Source organism: Urocitellus parryii, chromosome 10 (assembly GCF_045843805.1).
Source record: "Urocitellus parryii isolate mUroPar1 chromosome 10, mUroPar1.hap1, whole genome shotgun sequence".
NCBI lineage: Eukaryota > Metazoa > Chordata > Mammalia > Rodentia > Sciuridae > Urocitellus > Urocitellus parryii.
Window position 1 is genome coordinate 29,579,305 of NC_135540.1, and position 21,350 is coordinate 29,600,654.

At 33.3% G+C, this 21,350-nt stretch overlaps 1 protein-coding gene across 1 annotated transcript in view; it reads left to right on the forward strand.

Annotated features, from left to right (window-relative positions):
* Gucy1b1 (guanylate cyclase 1 soluble subunit beta 1) overlaps nt 1-21,350 on the forward strand; it is a 42,857-nt gene that overhangs the window by 13,803 nt on the left and 7,704 nt on the right. Inside the window, exons 3-8 of the mRNA XM_026384673.2 lie at nt 1,824-1,924; nt 3,652-3,770; nt 14,245-14,442; nt 16,641-16,871; nt 17,629-17,745; nt 18,688-18,821. Of these exons, the coding sequence (XP_026240458.2) occupies nt 1,824-1,924; nt 3,652-3,770; nt 14,245-14,442; nt 16,641-16,871; nt 17,629-17,745; nt 18,688-18,821 (900 nt within the window). The remainder of the gene's footprint in view (nt 1-1,823; nt 1,925-3,651; nt 3,771-14,244; nt 14,443-16,640; nt 16,872-17,628; nt 17,746-18,687; nt 18,822-21,350) is intronic.

Consider the following 21,350-nt stretch of genomic DNA (forward strand, 5'->3'; position numbering starts at 1 on the left):
TTTCTACTTGGATCTCGTTCTAAACTCAAGGCTTATTACGGATTGGGGTGTGTTTCAAAGAAATTGAATGCATGTCTGTGGCCAGGAAATGATATGCTTTGAAGAACATTGGGTGTTCTCAGGAATATCTCCAAGCTAAAGGTGGCATAGGCTGTACTGCCATTTTAAACTTTCTCTTGAGATGCATCTGCAATGAGGAAGCTTCAGAGGAGAGAAAGTGATTTGTCCTGCCTTGAATTTCCCCTGGTACGGTGTCTAGCTTTCCTTGTATTCTCCTGGCAACAGACAGTGACTTGGATCTGTTGGATTAAGAGTCAGAGATTGATATCCAAGTTCCGTGTATTTTTATGAATTTAACACTGGAAAAGATATATGGGAGCTTGTCAGCTCCTTTCTCCACCTCACAGTGTTGTGAAGGATGGCTTCCCCCTCTCATTTGGACATTTGTTTGAGAAAAGTAATCCAAATATCAAAATAAATGTATTTATAGAATTGTGATGACTATTAAAAATGATAACTATAATTTTCTTCCACTAATACTGTGTACATTTCGAGCTACTGTGTTTAATAAGCAAAGGATATATTTGAGGATTTTATCAGTCCACTTGGCATCTCAAACTTAATATGTTGACAACATAACTCTTGATCTTAACCACCAGTCTACCTCCAGTAGTCTCTCTCAAGTCAGCTACTGATGACAACATCCTTCTAGTTGCTCAGTCCAAAAACCTTGGTATCATCCCTTAGACTTCTCCCTCTCACACTCTGCATCCAGTCCATCAGCAAATCCTGTGGAACAAGCATGGAGATTTGAACCACTGCCCATCCACTCCCCTGCTCCCACCCTGAAGTCTTTCTTACCTGAATGTTTGCAGTAGCCTTCTAACTGGCCTGCTCAATGTGTCCTACAAGCTTCTGTTCCATCCTCAATGCAGCAGCTAGCCTCATTCATTGAACCTATGTCAGTTCTTTAGCCTCTCACATAGCAAGGGCCAGAACCTCTTCATCTCTTTCAAGTTATGTTTGTCACCCCAATGACCAACTGGATCCAAATATGGTGGCCTGTTGTGACCTCCCTGACCCATTCTCTTGGTCCTCTGCTCTGTTCCATCTACACTGGCATCTGTAATTCCTGAGGATGCTCCCCAGTCCTTGGCACTTACCATTCCCTCTGCCCTGACCACAGTTCCCCCAGATGGCTCATGATCACTTAGACTTCACTAATTCTCTAGCTTTAGCAAGGCCTTGCCACTGTGCTTGAACATCCATTCCTCTACTCTGCTTTATTTTCCCCTGTATTTTCATTTTCTATATTACATATTAGCTTTATGCCTTGTCTATCTCCTTTACTAGAATATATGTATTCTAAGGGATTGGGGATTTTTGTCAATTTCACTGAAGATTTTATCCCTGTTGTCTAGAACAATATTAAGCACATACAGGGACACAATGCAGGTTTGATGAATCTTTATTAAACCAAAAGTTGCTTCTTGATTATGTTCAGTGTCAAGCATTATATTGGGCATTAGAGTACTATATAAATGTTTTATTCATTTTTTACTGGTGCTTTATAATTACATGTATTAGAGTACCATTTAAATGTCAATTGTATGAAAACATAGTTAAAATATTTTAATTTGGGAAAAGGGATGTGACAATTTCTCTTTATAACTAAACTTTTAGATATAATATCTTGATTTAAATAAATTTAAATAAAACAAATCCTATTTCAGATATAAAACCATTGCTTATAGAATGACTATGGTAGCTACTTTGTTATTTCAACTTCTCCCCCACATTGCTCACTCATTTTTGTTTTCCAGAAAAGAGGCACAGTTAGATGAAGAAGGACAATTTCTTGTCAGAATAATATATGATGATTCCAAAACTTATGATTTGGTTGCTGCTGCAAGCAAAGTTCTCAGTAAGTTGAATGCAATTTTTTTTTCTTTGGTTCAGATACACATAGAAGCCCAAGGGAATGTATGTTTCAGTATCACAACCCTGATGGGGAGCCCATTCGTATGTAATGATAGGGTCAGGCTATCATAATTTTAATTATGATGTCATCAATAGCATAATTAACAAGTGTATGCAGAAAATACTATTCCCAAATCTCTTTTTACAATCACAAGTTATGCTAGCTACTGATAAAAGAAAAAGGAAACTGTGACTTATAGGCAAAGACCATTGATATCCATATGTTCTTCAAAGGCAAAGAGTTTCATGGAGAAAGTTACACTCGAGGTAATATCTGTTATTCCCACAGCATAACTTTAGCTGTAGTTTGCATAAAATAGAATAAAGTGTGTAGCTTTGATCAACAGCACATCAGGATTAGAAAAAAAATAGTAAGTGGTTTATAATAAGAAAACTATATAGCCTCATTAGTAATCAAAATTGAAACAAAATATGAAATAACTTAAAATTGAAACTTGGTAGTTATTAAAAAATGTAATATCTATGCAGTCAAGAGTAGCATTAAAGGAGAAAGAAATCACTTCACATTTTTGATCTGATGATAAATCAAGATGACTTTTTAAAATGTTCAATGTCTCTAGCAATCAGAGAAATGCAAATTAAAACTACACTGAGATTTCATTTCAATTCAGTCAGAATGGCAACAATCAGGAATGGAAGTAACAAGTGAGACCTTGTATCTAAGTAAAATACAAAATAGGGCTGGAGATGTGGCTTGGGGGTCAAGTGCCCCTGAGTTCAATCCCTGGTATTAAATAAAAGAAAAAGAATACAAGTAACAATAAATGTTGGTGAGGATATGAGCAAAAAGGTACACTCATACACTGCAGATGGGACTACAAATTAGTTCAACCCCTCTGGAAAGCAGTAAAAATTGGGAATGGAACACCATTTGACCCATTTATCCTACTCCTCAGTATATACCCAAATAATTTAAAATCAGGATACAATAGTGATGCAGTCACATCAACGTTTACACACAATTCACAATTCATAATAGCTAAGCTATGGAATCAATTTAGGTGGCCATCAATAGAGGAATGGATAAAGAAAATATGGTTTATATAAACAATAGACTATTACTCAGCCATAAAGAAGAATGACTTTATTATGTTCACCAGTAAATGTCTGAATCTGGTGACTATCATGCTAAGTGAAATAAGTGAGTCCCCCAAACCAAAGGGTGAATGCTAATACACAACAAGGGGTAGGGGAGAATAGAAGTTTATTGGATTAGACAAAGGGAAGGTATTAGACTGAAGGGAAGGGAGCAGGAAGAGGAAAAGCAAAGACAGTAGAATGAATCTGACATGACTTTCCTCTGTACATATATGAATACACCACAGTGAGTCTCACCACTGTGCATACCCCAAGACTGGGATCCTAATTAGAATAAGATATCCTCTATGTTTATGTAAATATGTCAAAATAGATTCTACTGTCTGTTAATGTATTAATACATATTAAATAATATGTTAATATTGTCTTTTCAGAATGCATTGAATTGTCTTGGCCAGATGTTTTTCTTTTGAACTGTGTTCATTCTGCACAAAAATTATAGCTATTTTAAATCATTTTAATATACCTTTAGCCTCCTTCTTCTCGTTAACAGTATTCTACCTGTAATATATATATGTATGTATTTTGTACCTCTTTCAAACCGTAAAACAGATCTCAATGCTGGTGAAATCCTCCAAATGTTTGGGAAGATGTTTTTTGTCTTTTGTCAAGAATCTGGTTATGATACCATTTTGCGTGTCCTGGGATCTAATGTCAGAGAATTTCTACAGGTAAGCAATTTCATATTCTATCAGTAAAAGTTATGAGTTTGTGTTTCTTAAACAGAGGTTCTAGAATGCTTTTGTTCAGCCATCTGTACAAGAGTCTCATGCTGCTAAAATGGAATCATAGTGGGCTTTCCCACGTTTATTGGGTGGTCTTGAACATATTTTAGCACTTTTACTTCATATTTTTTCTTAATTTCTTGTTGCTGATCATTTCTAGTATGCAAGTCATAAATTAATATTGTTTAAACTTCACAGGGCCTATTATGATCTATTCAACAGCTTCTTAGTTATTATACATGCTAAAGTTTGTAGTTTAAAGTTGTTTTTTTTTTTTATTATTGATTGTTCCAAACATTACAGAGCTCTTGATAAATCATCTTTCATACATTTGACTCTATTGGGTTTTGAACTCCCATTTCTACCCCAAATACAGATAGCAGAATCACATCTGTTACATACTCACATTTTTACATAATGACATATTAGTGACTGTCTTGATCTGCTACCTTTCCTAACAGCTACTATCCCCCCTCCCCTCCCCTCCCACCTTCCCTCTCTGCCTCTTCTGCTGTTGTTCAATTCTCTCCCTTTTTTCCCCCCTCCCCCTTGCCCATCATAACCTCTTATACTTTTGTGTATCATTGAAGGTCTCCTACCATTTGCAAATCCTTTCCCTTCTCTCTCCCTTTCTCTCCCCCCATTTGTCTTTGTTTACAGTTAGTCTTTTCCTCATGCTCTTCCTTCCTGTTTTGTTCTTAGTTGCTCTCTTTATATCAAAGGAGACATTTGGCATTTGTTTTTCAGGGCTTGGCTAGCTTCACTTAGCATAATCTGCTTTAAAGTTTTTGACATATAATATTGTTCTATTTTCATTTTGTAAGATAGTTCCAGTTAGTAGAGTCTAGTTAAACAGTATATCAGTATTTACAAAGTCCTACCTAGAACTTGTCATTTAGGAAAAAGGATCAGGGCTCTTAGGTATCTACCTCCCCCAAAATACTGAGCATACTTGCTGTAGAATTACCTTTTAATAAGTCTATTAGTAAGAGGAAAGTTGGAAACCTTTCAAAGTCAGTGTCGAGTGAAAAAGATAAATAATGTCACCAAAGGCCTTTATCTTATAGTCTTGTTAAAATTTACAAGTTTTTTTTACTAGTAAATTACCCCATTAGATGAAAGTCTATTTCTGGATGGACTGTGCTATTTTAAGCACAGGCCTTTGTGAGACCCTCATCTTGAAATGTGTTAACATAAAAAATTATGTAGTTGTTCGCAAAGAATATTTCTAAGCTGGCTGCTGAGAGCAGCCAGACCTTGCTGGAAAATGATGTCAGTGCACACCCACTGAACTGAAGCCCAGCTTTGAGGGAATGTAAACTACTCTCAGCCCAGCTGCCTTATTGATTTAACAGCCAAAATAAGAACTTTAGTGTTTAATCAAAAATGTCTGTTGTTTACATAGGGACATTTTTCTTATAAACTTAAAACAGCATTAAATCAAGATGGAAACTGGTTTGCAATCTCCTGCTGTGGATTTACTAAACCACCAGTGTCAAAAAAAAAAAAAAAGTTACTGTTTCCAAACAAAGTAGTTGCAGGAAGATATTTAAATTAAAATTATAAAATCAAACAGGCAGCATTTAAATGGGTCATTTTGAATGGATTAAAGTTTGGTACTTTCAAGTATTTGGGGGTTTAAAATATTGAAATACATGTACCATTTTTAATATTTTTGTTGATAATTTTCACTTCATTAGTAAACTTGCAAATTTCAGTTGTTCTCTTAATATTAACATTGTCTCTCAATGATCATAGCAATGCCACAAAGTTTTAATAATTCTATTTTTAACCTCCATTCATTATGACCATCTGCTGATCTTCTTATGGCATTGTGAGAGAGTAAGCAGTTGTTTAGGTGTGTTTCTCTGTGTTCCAGAGCTGCATTGTCCTGTAGGAGAGTCCCCTAGCCACATGCCGCTGCTGAGCTTGGAAACTGGATTTGGCATAAGAGTAAAATATACAGCAGATTTCAAAGACAGTATGAAAGAATATAAATTTACACGCATATAAATATATATAATAAACATATATAGTATCTATATATCTTGTGTATATATATATATATATATATGTACTGGGGTCATATATATACATATATATATATATATATATATATATATATATATATATATGTACTGGGGGTTGAACTCAGTGGTGCACCTCCACTGAACATTATCCTTATCCCTTTTTATTTTTTGCTTTGAGATAGGGTCTCCCTAAGTTGCTGAGGCTGGTCTCAAGCCTGTTATTCTCCTGCCTCACTATCCCAAGTTGAGATCCTCCTGTCTCAGCCTCCCATTTCTGGGATTACAGGCATGTACCACTACACCCAGTTTGTGAATAATTTTATATTAAAATGCAATTAAACAAGATTTTAGATTATACCAAATTTTATTTTACCCCAATGATTAATGAGGAAGCTAGATATTTAGAATACTATAGAGTTTTCATTGATATTACCCACTTTTCATCCATTGTTTTTTCTAGTTCTGAAATGGTATGTCTTCATGACAAATAGATTATGTTAGAGTTCTGATATTTTTAGAAGTAAATATTTTTATTATCATTAGGTTTATTACAGAGAAATTAAATGGAGCTTTTTCTGTATGTGACTATAAATTGAACAATTTTCATGAGGTGTTTTAAGAACCTAGCTCAGATATAAAAATTGGTATTTGCATTAGACACAGTGATAAAACATTCTTTAGTCTGTGAACATCAACCACACACTTCTGATATTTCCATTTGAAGTCCTCACAAAATAATAAAATAGTAACTAAAATCATAACACAAGAGAATATTTGACCATGTTTTAGCTGGGCAATACTCATGCATTCTACCAAAGAGTTAATTCTCTTTGGAGAGTCTAACCTCATCTAGAGATCAAGTGTCTTTCTTGCTTCTTAACAACTGCAATGTCTTCTCCCCTCTATAACCCTAGCGATTCACCTGAGATACAAATCTATCTCATCCCATTTTCCTGCTTAAACCTTGAGTAATTTTTCATTGCTCATTGGAAAAGTCAAACATTTAAGATAATTGAAAGTACTTCCATCCTCTTTCTATTCCTCGTCTTCCTTTCTCTCAGTCTGGCCAAACTTAACCTGTTCTCGAATCCTTATTTTGTTCTCTCTGTCCTCTGAGCTTTGGCACATGCTTTTCCCTCTGCATGGAAGGTTACACTGGTTCCTCTTCATCTAGACAAATCTTCTTTATCCTGAGATCAGATTTCTTCTCCCTGGATGACTTTCCTCCTCTCTCCAATCTCTAAGCTATCCAAGTCAGGGTGATTGGCTTTCTCATGCTTGCATAGCACGCTCTATTTCCCAGCCACAGTTGTTCTCACGCTGCATTATTATTTCCTGTTTGTTGAACTGGAATGTAAACTTCAGGAGACCAAAGACCATGTATAACCTGTTAATGACTATATCTCCACAGATTCAATCTGTGTGTCTAAGGATGAAGGAATATCTTTTAGGGGGGAAAAAAAGGATATTCATTATTTGAGTATATAGTAAGGGAACACTATTAAGCAAACTCACTAATAGTTCAAAATGAATTATTTTATTAAGGACAATCAATTTGGAATGAGACTACAGAGCTTTATCTAGAGATGAAGCATACATTGTGTCATAAAAGGAATGACACAAGGGAGATTACTGTTCAATATAAAATTTTCAAGGTTCATTATTTGTATCTGTTGGTGTTTTAAATATTCATTCTAATATTTCCATTTGAAGTCTTCACAGAATAATAAAATAGTAACTGAAATCATAACACATGAGAATATTTGACCATATTTTAGCTGGGCAATACGGACTCATGCATTCTACCAAAGAGTTAATCCTGAAGGATTTATAGTTTTCTCTTAATATGGCTATTATATTGTAATAATACCTCAGTTCCTTTATGCAAAGTTTATATTGAAAGACAAAAAGTAAAGGTAGTATTTGTGGTTAAGTTCCAGAAAAAATTTTTTTTCACATGTATTTTATGATTTCCTTTGGTTTCTTGGTTGAAACAATGGAAACTAATATATATTTTATCTCTTTGAAAGACTTTGCTTCCAACATCAAATTCATGACCTTGTGTATACAGTCATTCTTGTGCATCTATATTCAATTTTTTAAATTGACTTATTTTACCATTTTCACTTTAAAAATATAGCTAAAACTATAAATGAATACAGTAATAAACTTGAGAAATATTTTAGAGGAAACTTTTTAGATACATTGCTCTAGATACATTAAATAGTTTAGAACTGATTTTACTTACCTTCTGTGAAGTCATTAATTTTGGACCATTGAGCAAAGTAATAATTTTTTTTATTTTTGTTGACAGTAATTATAACATGATATATATATATATAGATAGATAGATAGATAGATAGATAGATATATCCAGATGAGAAAGAAATAATGTTTTTTATTTTGATGTTTGAATTTTATATATTAATTTATATTAAATTTTAAATATTTAATTTTATGTATTCTTTTAAAGGTAAGATCATATTCAACAGGAAATTTTGTCTATTTTTCCATTTTCTTATGCTTAAATAAGCAATGAATTATGTGGTCCCATGCTTTTGCTATATAAATTTCTATTTGAAGCTTCTAGTATGTTGTTTAAAACACTGCAGAGAATATATGGGATTTGAAGTCTCCATAAGAAAGTAGTCATTAAGAAATGTCCACTTTGATGGTATTTCCACTTTAAATCCATGGTTTCAAATGTTTCATTGCATATTGGGAGATTATATTTTTCAAAAATCACTGCAACATTTCTCACCACATCTGCACTTCTACAGTTATGATTTTTGCTATCCCCTATCAAGGGGTGTGATTCCCTTTCCCATCAATCTGAGTTGGCTTTACTTATTGTTTGACCCATGGAATATGACCAAAGTGTCATTTTGAAACTTTCTAGTTTACAGGAGAAGAAATCTTGAGGTTGCCTCCTGGATATTTGGGAAGAGTTGCTCATGGGATGATCCCTGTAGGAACCCAGGCACATGAAATGAGAAGCACAAGCCACATAGACAGGCCATGACCTGGCTGAGCTGAAGCAAATAGCCAGCCATAACTACTAGCCATTTGAGTAATCTGTTTTGAAAAAGTAGCCAGCTACAGCACTCTGATAACCCCAGCCCCACTTTCCAACTGACTCCAAACCAGTGCAAGAACTTTTGTTCTCAGATGTCCCACAGAACCATACAAAACAATAATAAATTGTTGTTTTAGCCAGTAAGTTTTGCAGTGGTTTGATATAAAACAATATATAACTGAAACAGTGTGTGTGTGTGTGTGTGTGTGTGTGTGTGTGCATTTGTACAATGAGCCAACTTCTTTGAATAAGCCATGTTTGCTAGGATAATATATGACCTCTGAGAATGGGACTCCAAACAATCTTAAACAGGATGACCAATTCAATTTCAGTGGTGTTGCTCAAATCCATTGTAGATTCTTTACTTCCCCAAGAATTCTACACAGTTAAGATGAAATTAAAATAAGCGTCAAAGGCTGCCAGGTTAATTATTGAAAATTAAACAGGCAAAATGCAATTTTAGAGGCCAGTCTGGATTTAAATTATGGTCCTGTTTAAATATGCATAAGGGTCTCAACTGAACATTTAAACATTCTTTCATTGTTGGCTGGAGATACTGGGTCCTTAAATGGATCTTGGTTATAGTGACCATTTGACAGTTTCACTGATTCTCTCAGCTAACCAATATTCAAGTTCTTCATTCAGTGCCTCTGTTCAGCCTGCAAAAGGATTTTCTTCATATCCAGTTGGCTCCAAGTTTTGGCTTAGAAAATACAACATTGTGATTTGGCCAGCCCACCAGCAACAATCTGGGATTGATGACTGATCTAATTCTTAAATGTTTGTGCTAAAGGCTATTTTGGGAAATATGAGGATTTTCCTGAACAGCTGTAAAATTCTAATACTTCCCTAAATTATTTATATTTCTTAGAAAAGAATGCATTATTCACTTTATTTTTAACTTTTAAATTTTAAAAGAAACTGTTTTCTTAGCATCCAAATTAGTATCCAAAATGTCAATTTCTACAGTCTGCAATTTTAAAATTGACACAAGAGGATTTAGTTTTCTTTTAAGAGGCTTGTGAAGGAAGAAAAAGAAATAATTTAGAACTAGAAGACATTGGTCTTTGAATATCTTTTGTATACTTTCACAGACCATCAATTAACTGTCAAATGTCATATTATATATGCAGGATCTTTTTAAAACATGGGTTTAAAAGCACAAGAGTAAGTGGAATATCTTACATATGTATAGATCTTTGACTATTTTCATTTTTCTTGAATTGAAATATTTATGTCAAGGGTGGTAATGATAATTATTTTTAATGCAAACCTATTCCAATTTAAATAATTTTAATGATTGGAACAATTTCTTTCAGATAGGGATTTTTACTTTGTTAATTTTTCAGGTAGAAGCCTATTCCTTAAGGAAATATTTCTTTTAAAACTTGCTGGAAAAAACTCAGAAAAGTGTCATTAAAGCATTAACCTCTTACTTGCTTTCATCTTATTCTGTATCCTTTGCAATTTCCTTTATCCAGGATTGGGTTTGCCATTTTATTTAGGTCTTGTTTGTTGAAAATTTTCATCTTCAATTTCCAAAATGACTTCTTTCTTAGAAAACCTAAACAATGATTTTTAAGGTACAGGATTCTCATTTTATTTTTTATTAATTAAATAATTTATTTTAATAAATAGGTATATTTGACAGCAGACATTTTGATTCATTGTACACAATTGCAGCATGACTTTTTATTTCTCTAGTTGTACATGATGTAGCATCGCACCGTATATGCAGTCATACATGTACTAGGGTAATGATGTCCATCTTATTCCCCCATCTTTCCTGCCCCCCTACCTGCTCCTCACCCCAGGATTCTCATTTTAAAAGGTTGGTGCTGGTCCTATTTTTCAGAGGTCTGAGGAATAAAAACAAAGGAAATGTGTTTCATCCTCCTTCAGAGAGAGATAGAAACAGAGAGATTTGTAATTATTGATTTTTAAGTTTCTTTCAGATCTCAACTTCACTAATCTCAATATAGACAATTACCTTTTCCTCATCTGCTAGATTACCATTCTTGAAGACTAAAAAAAAAAAATCTTTTTTTTTTCAAAAATTTCAAGGCAAGGTCTTATTAAATTCATTTTTGTTGATCATTTAGGAATTCTGAATTATATGTAAAGGAAGCAAGAAAATGAAGTAGTGAATTTCTTCATACCATGTAATTATGTCTGAGCTTATTTTGGCAAGCATATTTTAAAAAAAGAAGTTTATACATATTTTGCAATATTCTGAGATCTTTAAAAACATTTAACTTTAATGCATTTATCAAAGAAATAATAAATTGTCTTTTGTTTCCTAAATCGGTGGAGCATACTAAATCTGGAACTCCAGTATAGTTTCCCAGGATACCAGAAACTAATTTTTCTTTTACAAATGATAAATGTCAGGTGACAGGGTGATATGAACTTCCAGGTAGAAGCATTCCTGAGTAGAAAAAAGTACATTCACTTTGGATGTAGAATGAACAGCAAAATGATATCAAAACATTTTGAAATGAAATTGAATTCTCAGACTAACCTTTCATTATCTCAACATAAAATAGGTGCACGGACCTACTCTCTATCCTCTCCTGTCTTCTCTCTCTCACTCTCTTTCTCTCATTTATTTCACAAAAGCAGGAAGAATCAATATAATCATACTTTTCATGTCCTGGAAACCTACCTGTACTGCAGTGTGTGTGTGTGTGTGTGTGTGTGTGTGTGTGTGTGTGTGTGTGTGTGTATGTGTGTGTATTTCTCTTTGGGTTTCATTCATATATGTCTGTGTAATTCATTCATATATATGTATGTGTGTGTATGTGTGTGTATCTTTTGTATTAGACTACACAGCTCTTTTCTTCATGTACTTGCTTTCATGGGTATATTTAGAAATGATACAGATTATCAGTTTTGAGATGAAATTGTTTTTCTTCAGAATACAACGTAACCATACAGGAATATCAGCTTCATTTAGATAGAATATCAAATATAGGAAAGGTTTTCTCTCAGCTATTCTAAGAAACTGTTTTTGTAGCTTTTTGAGACTGCCACAATAATTGTGGTCCTAAAGATGAAGATGGTACATATATTAGCAATATAATAACACTCAAATAAAATAATTTAATTTATAATCATTAATCCTGTTTCTTCAAGTAGGCTGGCTGTGGAAATCACTTTAATTTTGAAAGTAAAACCAAGTAAGGAAAGCTGTAACTAAAGAAGTCCCAGGAGTATTTTTTATGTTAGATACTATCTAAAGAAAATCAATATTACAAAGTGGTGTTAAATCTTTTATGCTCCAGGAAAGCACTTTACTTGTCCATTTAATTAATAGTAAATTCAATAAAACAGCAAATCTCCAGAGAGTTTGTTACCACAGAAAAGCTGGTTACTTAATATGTGAACATTTTCACTCAGTTTTTTTTTTTTTCGGTATTCTATTTGCCTTAAGTGATAAATTGAAGTAGATTTTATTACCAATATTAATGTCTTAATATTATCAGTAACTCTATTTAGATTAAAATGGCTCAACCCATATACATGGTGTAGTACCTATCTTTAGTGACCCATCAAATACCAGGTGTGGGTGATTGTATCCAGTCTCTGACATGCCTGAGCATCAGGGTTACTGCTAACAGAAATGGTACCATTTCTTATATTGGCATTAACTTTGTGTAAAAATGTGCTAATAATACATATTACACAAGATGAAAATAGGTGGGTATGAAAGTGGTATGGGCCTATTGACTTATGAAATAAAGAAAAATTGAAAAAAAATAAATGCTTGCTTGAGTCTTTTTTTTTTCTTTCAAATAAACCATAGCTCTAAGCCTGACTATCTTAGACAAATGCCCTTAATTCAACCACAAACTCAATTTTGATTTAGAAGGAATTTGTGGCACATGAAGCTAAAAGGAAAAACATATTTTGGCGATTTTTTTCTCCTCAGCACATTATCTTTCATGAGATTTTTCCCAGCATCAATATAAGTGAAAAGGATCTCAAGGGTCAGGAAGCACAGCCCTCAAGCTGTCCCTTCTCAGGCAGGGAAGAATCCCCAGGAGAAGAACTTGTCATAGGAGGAACGCCTTGTACCATTCAACTGAACAAAATATAAATTTAAGATTCAAGGGTTTGTAAGTAATATCAGCTGTGGAACACTTGTTGTCTGCCACATTGGATTATCTTTACACAGCCACTGCAGCCTCTAGAAGCAATTAGAATGAATTGATGCTTTTGTTAAGAACTAGCCTGACTTGATTTTAACAGATGTAATATTGAGGAAGAAAAGAGAAAGCACTGTATAGATGAGGCAATACAAAAAGACACCAGATTTACCTATTTGAGCATTAGAGTGTCAGCCTTCATGACCATGTTGGCTGTGTGTGTATATTATAGGCAACACACACACACTTACACATGAATTGTGAATTGTTATTTTGAAAGTCACATTGGACCAAGTTAAAAGTATAGTTTGCATCACTTATTGTGATAATATTTATAGGAACCAGTTTTGTATATGACTAATATAAGACTCTAGGAAATTTAACATGTTCTAAATTAATGTAGGTCTACAAGAATAGAAAATATTTACTAGCCAATTTATCAGTTTTCCAAGACCTCAATTCCAAAAGTTAATGATTTCACAAGCTCTTCATGAATTTTTACCTTTATTGAAGACTGTTAATGAATGTGGAGAAATATGCTCCTTTAATTTCTAAAATGTGCTTTAAACTTCTAAACTATTACTCCATAAAATAATATACTTATATTTTCATAACCTTACCACTCTAAGATTGGTATTAAAATGAAAACTAAGTCTGAGGATCATAGTATAAACTGAAGGGTATTCCCTATTGCTTATTACAAGATGCATATACAACTACCTAAAACTCCTAAAAATATGCCTATCTTTGCTTTAATCCTCAAATTCTATCTTTTATCTGGCTCAGGCATTTTCTTTTTTTTTTTTTAAGGATTAGTCAACATGTAATCCTCACCACAATCATCACAGCAGAGGGAAATTTTTGAAATGTGAAAAAAGACAATGTGACAATGTCAGGCGTTTTCTTTACATGCCACTTCTTTATCCATTCTTAAAGTGTGCTATTAGTGGCCATAGATATATTTTTTAATTGTACTCTTTTAGTTTCAATTTCCTGTGGCACTTACCCTGGAGATTTCTCAGTGAAAAATGTGCCATCTGAATGTTTGTTCTGCCGAGCTGCCAAATAAACTCAACTTTGAGCCCTTTTCTCATATCTTGCTCTTCTGAAGTTCACTGTCATTGTGGAAGTGCCTTTTATCCATCCCTCTTTCCTCTTCCCTGCAGAATCTTGATGCTCTGCATGACCATCTTGCTACCATCTACCCAGGTATGCGGGCACCTTCCTTCAGGTGCACTGATGCAGAAAAGGGCAAGGGACTCATTCTTCACTACTACTCAGAGAGAGAAGGACTTCAGGATATTGTCATTGGAATCATCAAAACAGTAGCTCAGCAAATACATGGAACCGAAATAGACATGAAGGTAATGTGCCATGCTGGAGACTCTTCTTAACACAGATGACACTTGTAAATATATTAAAAATGATATTCTGAATTTACCTATTGTGATTGCAGCTTATGACTTTACTAGAAATATGTGTCACCTAGAACTGTGAAAACACCAGTAATCTTCTATATTTGGCCTTGGAATGCATTATACTGGGTATTTTTTTATTGCTTGTGCCAGCAGAGTTTCTTTCTGAATATACATTGCTGAAGGCAAGAAGAAATTTCTTTGCATTCCCTGTGAGCACACACCAGCTGGGAAGCAGGAGATTGTGTAACTAACCGAGTTGTGGATTTCAGCCTGCAAGATATCCATAGTGTAAAATTAGATATTATTTTACAGATCTTTTTTTCTGGGTGATTCTTTATTTATTTATTTATTATTTTTTTTTGCTTTGAAATGTAGTTGCAATGTTTTATTCTTCTTTTCAACTAAAATTTTGGCATTTTTTTTAAAAAAGTCTTTGGTCAAAGAAGCCAGATCTGGAACTTCAAAACTTGAACTACTATTGATAATATACTTCACTAGTTTTGAGTGCTAATTTCAAGGCACTAATAGAGCAACTGTAAAGGGAATCGTTGTTTTTCTGTCAGTATAGTCTCTCCCCAGTGAGCTTCTTTTTATGTGTTCAGCATATTCAAGTTCAAGTGGCATTTTGTAGTGAGCCTACATTTGAACCACGTGGAGACAGAGATATCCTATTTTGACTGTCTTTAATGACCATCTAATGGGCAATACTTTCTTAGCTATCATAGTTATGTTCTAACACCATGGAAAGTCCCAAACTTTCAAAGTACAGTATTATACAAAATAAAACTGCAACATTTAAATTGATTATGTTAGAAAAGTGTCTCATGTATTTTATCTAGCCATGTCATGTTAAAATGTATGATTTTCTTTTGGCACTTGTCAGTTCTTACCTGTTGGTGATTTGCGGGTGCATCTTTAGTTTTATCCATTTAGAATGTGTACTATGTGTAATGTGACATTATCAAATCCAGAGACACTTAAAACTTAAAACCTTGCATAGAGGTTTGAAATACATCCATGAATGGAAATCTTACTGGAATTCAATTAAAATAGTATATGCATCTCATTTCCAATCTTCTTTTTTTTCAGATATGCAAATATGGCATTTCACTGCATTTATTTAGGTCTTCTTTACTTTCTCTCAGTAAGATTATACAGTTTTCTTTCTCTGTACAGATCCTTCACATCTTTTATCAGATTTATTCTTAGATACTTCATATATTTACTTTACTTTTTATTGGTGCATTATAATTATATATAATACTTGGATTCATTAACCATATCCATATATGCACATAACAAAATTTGATTAATTTCATTCCCCAGTACCTTTCCTTTTCCTTTCCTCTTTTCTCTCCTGATCTACTTGCTCTACTGATCTCTCTTTTATTATTATTATTATTATTATTATTATTATCATTGTAATTTATGCATTATAATTATATATATATAAGCATGTTTTACTGTGGTATACTCATGAAAATAGCATACTTTGGCAGATTTCATTCCCTCTTTCCTTCTTCTCCCTCTTTCCTGATGATCTTCTTCTATTTTGTTAGTCTGCTGTCTATTTTCTCTATTTTCACGAGATCCCCTTTTTTAAATCTTGATATCAAATGAATACATCTAGCCCAAGTGAGCCTGTACCTGGGGCTTAATGCAGATGTCTTTACTGTTGCTTCCTTTTTAGGACCCTACCTAGATTGTTGTGATTTTTTTACTTGCTAATTGACAAATAAAAAAGGACATTGCATATACTTTAAAATATACATCTCTCTGTATTAATTTTTCACTGTCTTTAAATATTATTTTTATCATATCAAGTAGTGTTTCCTTGTGGGTTTTCCTTATGGGTCTGTCTGAGGAGTGTGTTTTCCCCTAATTATACCCCCAAGAGGCCATATGAGTCACAGGGTGGGGGAAGCAGATACCATATTTGTGAATAATAATTATTCAAACATCAAATTTCATACATCAATGCTCAGAAATAGTTTCTGTTTTAAACATGTGTATATTTGCATATATTTTAATATTTTGCAACTAACCTTCTATATGTAATTCTCATAACCAGTTTCTTATATTTAGAGGTGCTATCTTAACTGAAATGCAGACAGTTAACATCATTCCCCCTCTTTGGCATCTAGGTTATTCAGCAGAGAAATGAAGAATGTGATCATACTCAATTCTTAATTGAGGAAAAAGAGTCAAAAGAAGAAGATTTTTATGAAGATCTTGACAGATTTGAAGAAAATGGTACCCAGGAATCACGCATCAGCCCGTATACCTTCTGCAAAGCTTTTCCTTTTCACATAATATTTGACCGGGACCTAGTGGTCACTCAATGTGGCAATGCCATATACAGAGTGCTCCCCCAGGTAAAATGATGGCTTACTGCCTTGGAGCCTGGTAGCTTTGATACATGTGGCCCTTCATTCATTTAACCCTTTGAATATATCAAGTAATGAAGCATATCCCATAAATTTTTATCAACAATATAGTTGAAATACTGCAACTTTCCTTAGGACATTTGTTTATTTGTTTCTGCTTTGATCACTTATGGGGCAACAGGAAATATCTGTGAGAATAATATACTAGTTTTAATAACAAAATGGGGAACTTGCTGTTAACAGCTTTCATTTATTTTTTCATTTATTGAGTAAATATTTATTGCATATTTACCTTCTACACAGCTTTGAAAATCAACCATTAACATATTCAGATAAAAGAAGGAAACTTAAAAAAAAGAACAAAGATTATCATGGGGTTTAGAAGAAAAAGCATCAAAGGACATGGGCATTTAACCGGGCATTTAACATATCATACTACATTTTGAAGACAATTTTCCTTATTTTTCCCTCTGAAAATGCTTATTTTATTTGCATCAGCTTATATTTGGATATTAGTTGCCTGAATCTACACTAGGGTTTATGTTAATGCAACTATTTGTTGTCCACTTGACCACTGAGTTGCATACAGGGGGATTTGAGTCCATGATGAGGTATGTTTCTTATAGAATAGTTCCAATATTTTATTTTTAAAAATAATTGAGCTGGTTTAATGCAGTTATTAATGCAAAATCATAAAATTGATTTCAATTACTGAAGTAACCTTTGCTCTTTATCTACTTTCTAGCTCCAGCCTGGGAACTGCAGCCTTCTGTCTGTCTTCTCTCTGGTTCGTCCTCATATTGATATTAGTTTCCATGGGATCCTTTCACATATCAATACCGTTTTTGTATTGAGAAGCAAGGTAATAAGATCTTATTGCATCAAAGACATTGTTGAGTATAAGTCTGTTGTGTTACTAATTAGACATGATCAGAAGAGAAAATTATCTACTGTGACATTCTGTGAGATGGAGAAGTTATAGCAAGATAAAAGCCAAACCTCAAAAACATGGTTATCTAAAAGGTGATGTTAGTGATTTAAAGTGTGGCTGAGAAACATGTGCTCTATTATCTGATCAAAATTTATGGAACTGAGTTTTAGAAGTTTCACTGGGATAGTCCAGTGTCATATCATAGTAAAACCATCATCTTCTACTCCCTATGCAGTGTTGACAACTTATTTTAGAAATGAGAAGAACTGTTTTTGATTTTTTTTGAAGTTCACCCTAAGCCTTTTATTCTTACTTGTTTATTTTTCTTGGTGCCATTTTGTGGGAAAATAAAAGTGATAAAATATCATGTGGTTCATAATTAAGATAGTGTCCAGATCTCACATTTTGTGTTTTGGGGATAATTATAGCAAAGGTAGTTTACCTAGGATACATTTCATCCTTCTTAAATCTCTCCCTAAGGCCATACCTATACATATTTTATATATTTGGAACTGACTGCTTTCAGCTACTCTGTGAATACAGGATTGGCTTGGTTTATTCTTTAGTAGAACCTGGTAATACATGTTGTAGCCATACTGGAAAAATAAGGGAAAACAAGATTCATGAAAACTTTAAATATATGAGCAGTAGATACCACTTTTGTGAGTTCAGAAGAGACCATCCATTCACTTTTCTGTAGTGTCTATCATAATGTCACCACTTATGCTTATCACCTATTGAAATGCCTTCTCCTGCTCTGAGGCACTCACTCTTCTTTATGCATGGGGGGAAATGAGGAATGTGTGTCCTTGTTGCTGAATTGCATGGTAGGGAAAAAGGCACTAGTTAATGGTTATATCTTGCCTTTTTAAGGAAGGATTACTGGATGTAGAGAAATTAGAATGTGAGGATGAACTGACTGGGACTGAGATCAGCTGCTTACGTCTCAAGGGTCAAATGATCTACTTACCTGAAGCAGATAGCATACTTTTTCTGTGTTCACCAAGGTAATACTTTTTTGATTGATCGTTATGGATATAAGTACCATCTTTAGCTAACAGGAGTCCAATAACATTATAGTCCATCATGTTTACCTATGTTAAAGTGTAATGTAACCTTTGTTATAACTTCTCTCTAACAAAAATGATCTCATTACACATTTGTTGCACTCAGAAGAAGTCACACAATCTATGTGTCATGTCTAAATCCGTTTGCAAAGTTCTATATGCCACTGTATCATGGAATATCTAATCTGTAGTTAGCTAATTATATATTTTTGTATATTCAAGAGATTTGATAAAAATAAAAGCATCCAATATGATGGCATAAAGGCATGGGTACATTTGGCACCCAGAAATGAACCTTTCTATACTATGTGGGCAAAAATTGTAGAAGGATGCTAATGATTTTTGGATTTCAGTTATTTCATATTAAAATTATGTAACCATTTTATAGGATACACTACTCAACATATATTGTTAAATTGAAATTTATGTAGAATATGTTGTTTGTAATAAACATCAAAAGGGAACAAATATATGCATTGGTATTTTTACAGTTTGAGAAATATTTTACTAAAAGATGCATGGGAATTCAGAATATAAAAAATATATCTAAATTTGCTTTAGAACAACAGGAAAAGATAACTGTGGGGGGTTGCTATTAGGTGATATTTTGTATATTTCTAACTTTGTAAAACTAAAATACATGTGTATTCTCTACTAACACATTTGAGAAAGCACTTTTTGGTGGATTATTGGTTAAATTTTTAATTTAACTTCACCATGATCTCTTTCTGTTAAAAGATACTACATTATAATTTCTGAAAAATCTAACAAACTTAGTAAAAACCTCTCTTAATATTATAACTGTAGTATTAACATATAAGAACAATATATTATTAAATAATTAAGTGTATTAAATATTAATTACATATTATTCAATCAAATGTTAATATATATGACAATATAAGAATAATGAAGATATTTTCTAGAAATTACATGTTATGGAAATAAAAGAGGCAAAATTATGGGATGTAAATAAACTAAATTGATCTAATAGTATCTCACCTGCTATCAATACGTATTAGTTTGTTGTTGTTGTTGTTGTTGTTTTTAAATTTTTATTAGTTGTTGATGGACCTTTCTTTCTTTTTTCTTTTTTTTATTGGTTGTTCAAAACATTACAAAGCTGTTGACATATCATATTTCATACATTAGATTCAAGTGGGTTATGAACTCCCATTTTTACCCCAAATACAGATTGCAGAATCACATCGGTTACACATCCACATTTTTCCTCCTTTGCCTCTTTCTATGTTGAGCTTCAGTAGAACAACAGCTCACGAATAGATACAATTTCTATTCATGGAAAGAAAGGTATCTTGAAAAGCAGAAGCAGAAATTTTGGAGTGTACTGTGGTTTTTTTTTTTGTTGTTGTTTATTTTTGTTTTGTGCTGGAGATTGGACCTGGGGGTGCTTAAATGCTGAACCACATCTCCAGACCTTTTTTTATACTTTGTTTAGAGACAAAGTATAAAAAGGACCTTAGGACCTTCACTAAATTGCTAAGGCTGGCTTTGATCTCACAATCCTGCTGACATAGCCTCCCAAGGGGCTGGGATTTATAGGCTTGCACCAAATTTACAGCCAGCTTGAAGTATATTTGTTCACTGCCATATCTAGAAATTTGTCCTATAGTGAGACATTCTTTGACCTGCTCATGTGTACAGAAAGATTGTTCTCACATTATATAAACCAAGAGATCAAGTAAAAGCAGTCTTATTTGTACGATAAATAATTTCTGAATGATTGGTTTAAATTGAGGAACAATGTTTTGCTAGCTCATTAAAGTAATTTTTTAAGAGAGAGAGAGAGAGAGAGAGAGAGAGAATTTTTTAATATTTATTTTTTAGTTCTCGGCAGACACAACATCTTTGTTTGTATGTGGTGCTGAGGATTGAACCCAGGCAGCACGCATGCCAGGCAAGTGCGCTACCACTTGAGCCACATCCCCAGCCCTAAAGTAACTTTTTTAAAACAATGAGATACTTATAATTTGATTAAATTTTCTAACTCATTCTGAGCTTTTTTTACCAATCATTTCCATTTTAAACTTATAATAATCCATTTTTTTTCTCTGCTTGTAGGCAGGTCTTACATACCATTTGGCCAATGCCTTTTTCTAAATAGGTTTATTTCTACAAGTGGGCTTCAGCTTACCTATTCCATTTAACAAAATATCTAAAGAGACTCTACTTCATTAATAAGATCTTTATTTTATTTTGTATATTGTGATGCTAATTTTTGCTTAGATTTATGGACATTTATGCTGATAATTTATTGCAAGGGAAACTTCTGTTAATTTAAAGTTGTTTAGTAAAGTCATAACCTGATTTTGTCATTTTAGAGAAATTATTATTCATAGTAACCAGAATTCCTTTGCATTTACAGAATTAAAACCAATAGTGTAACCTTAAGATTTGTGAGTTGAATTTTTAAGAGCCATGTACTTTTCACTTACCAGATATTGGCTG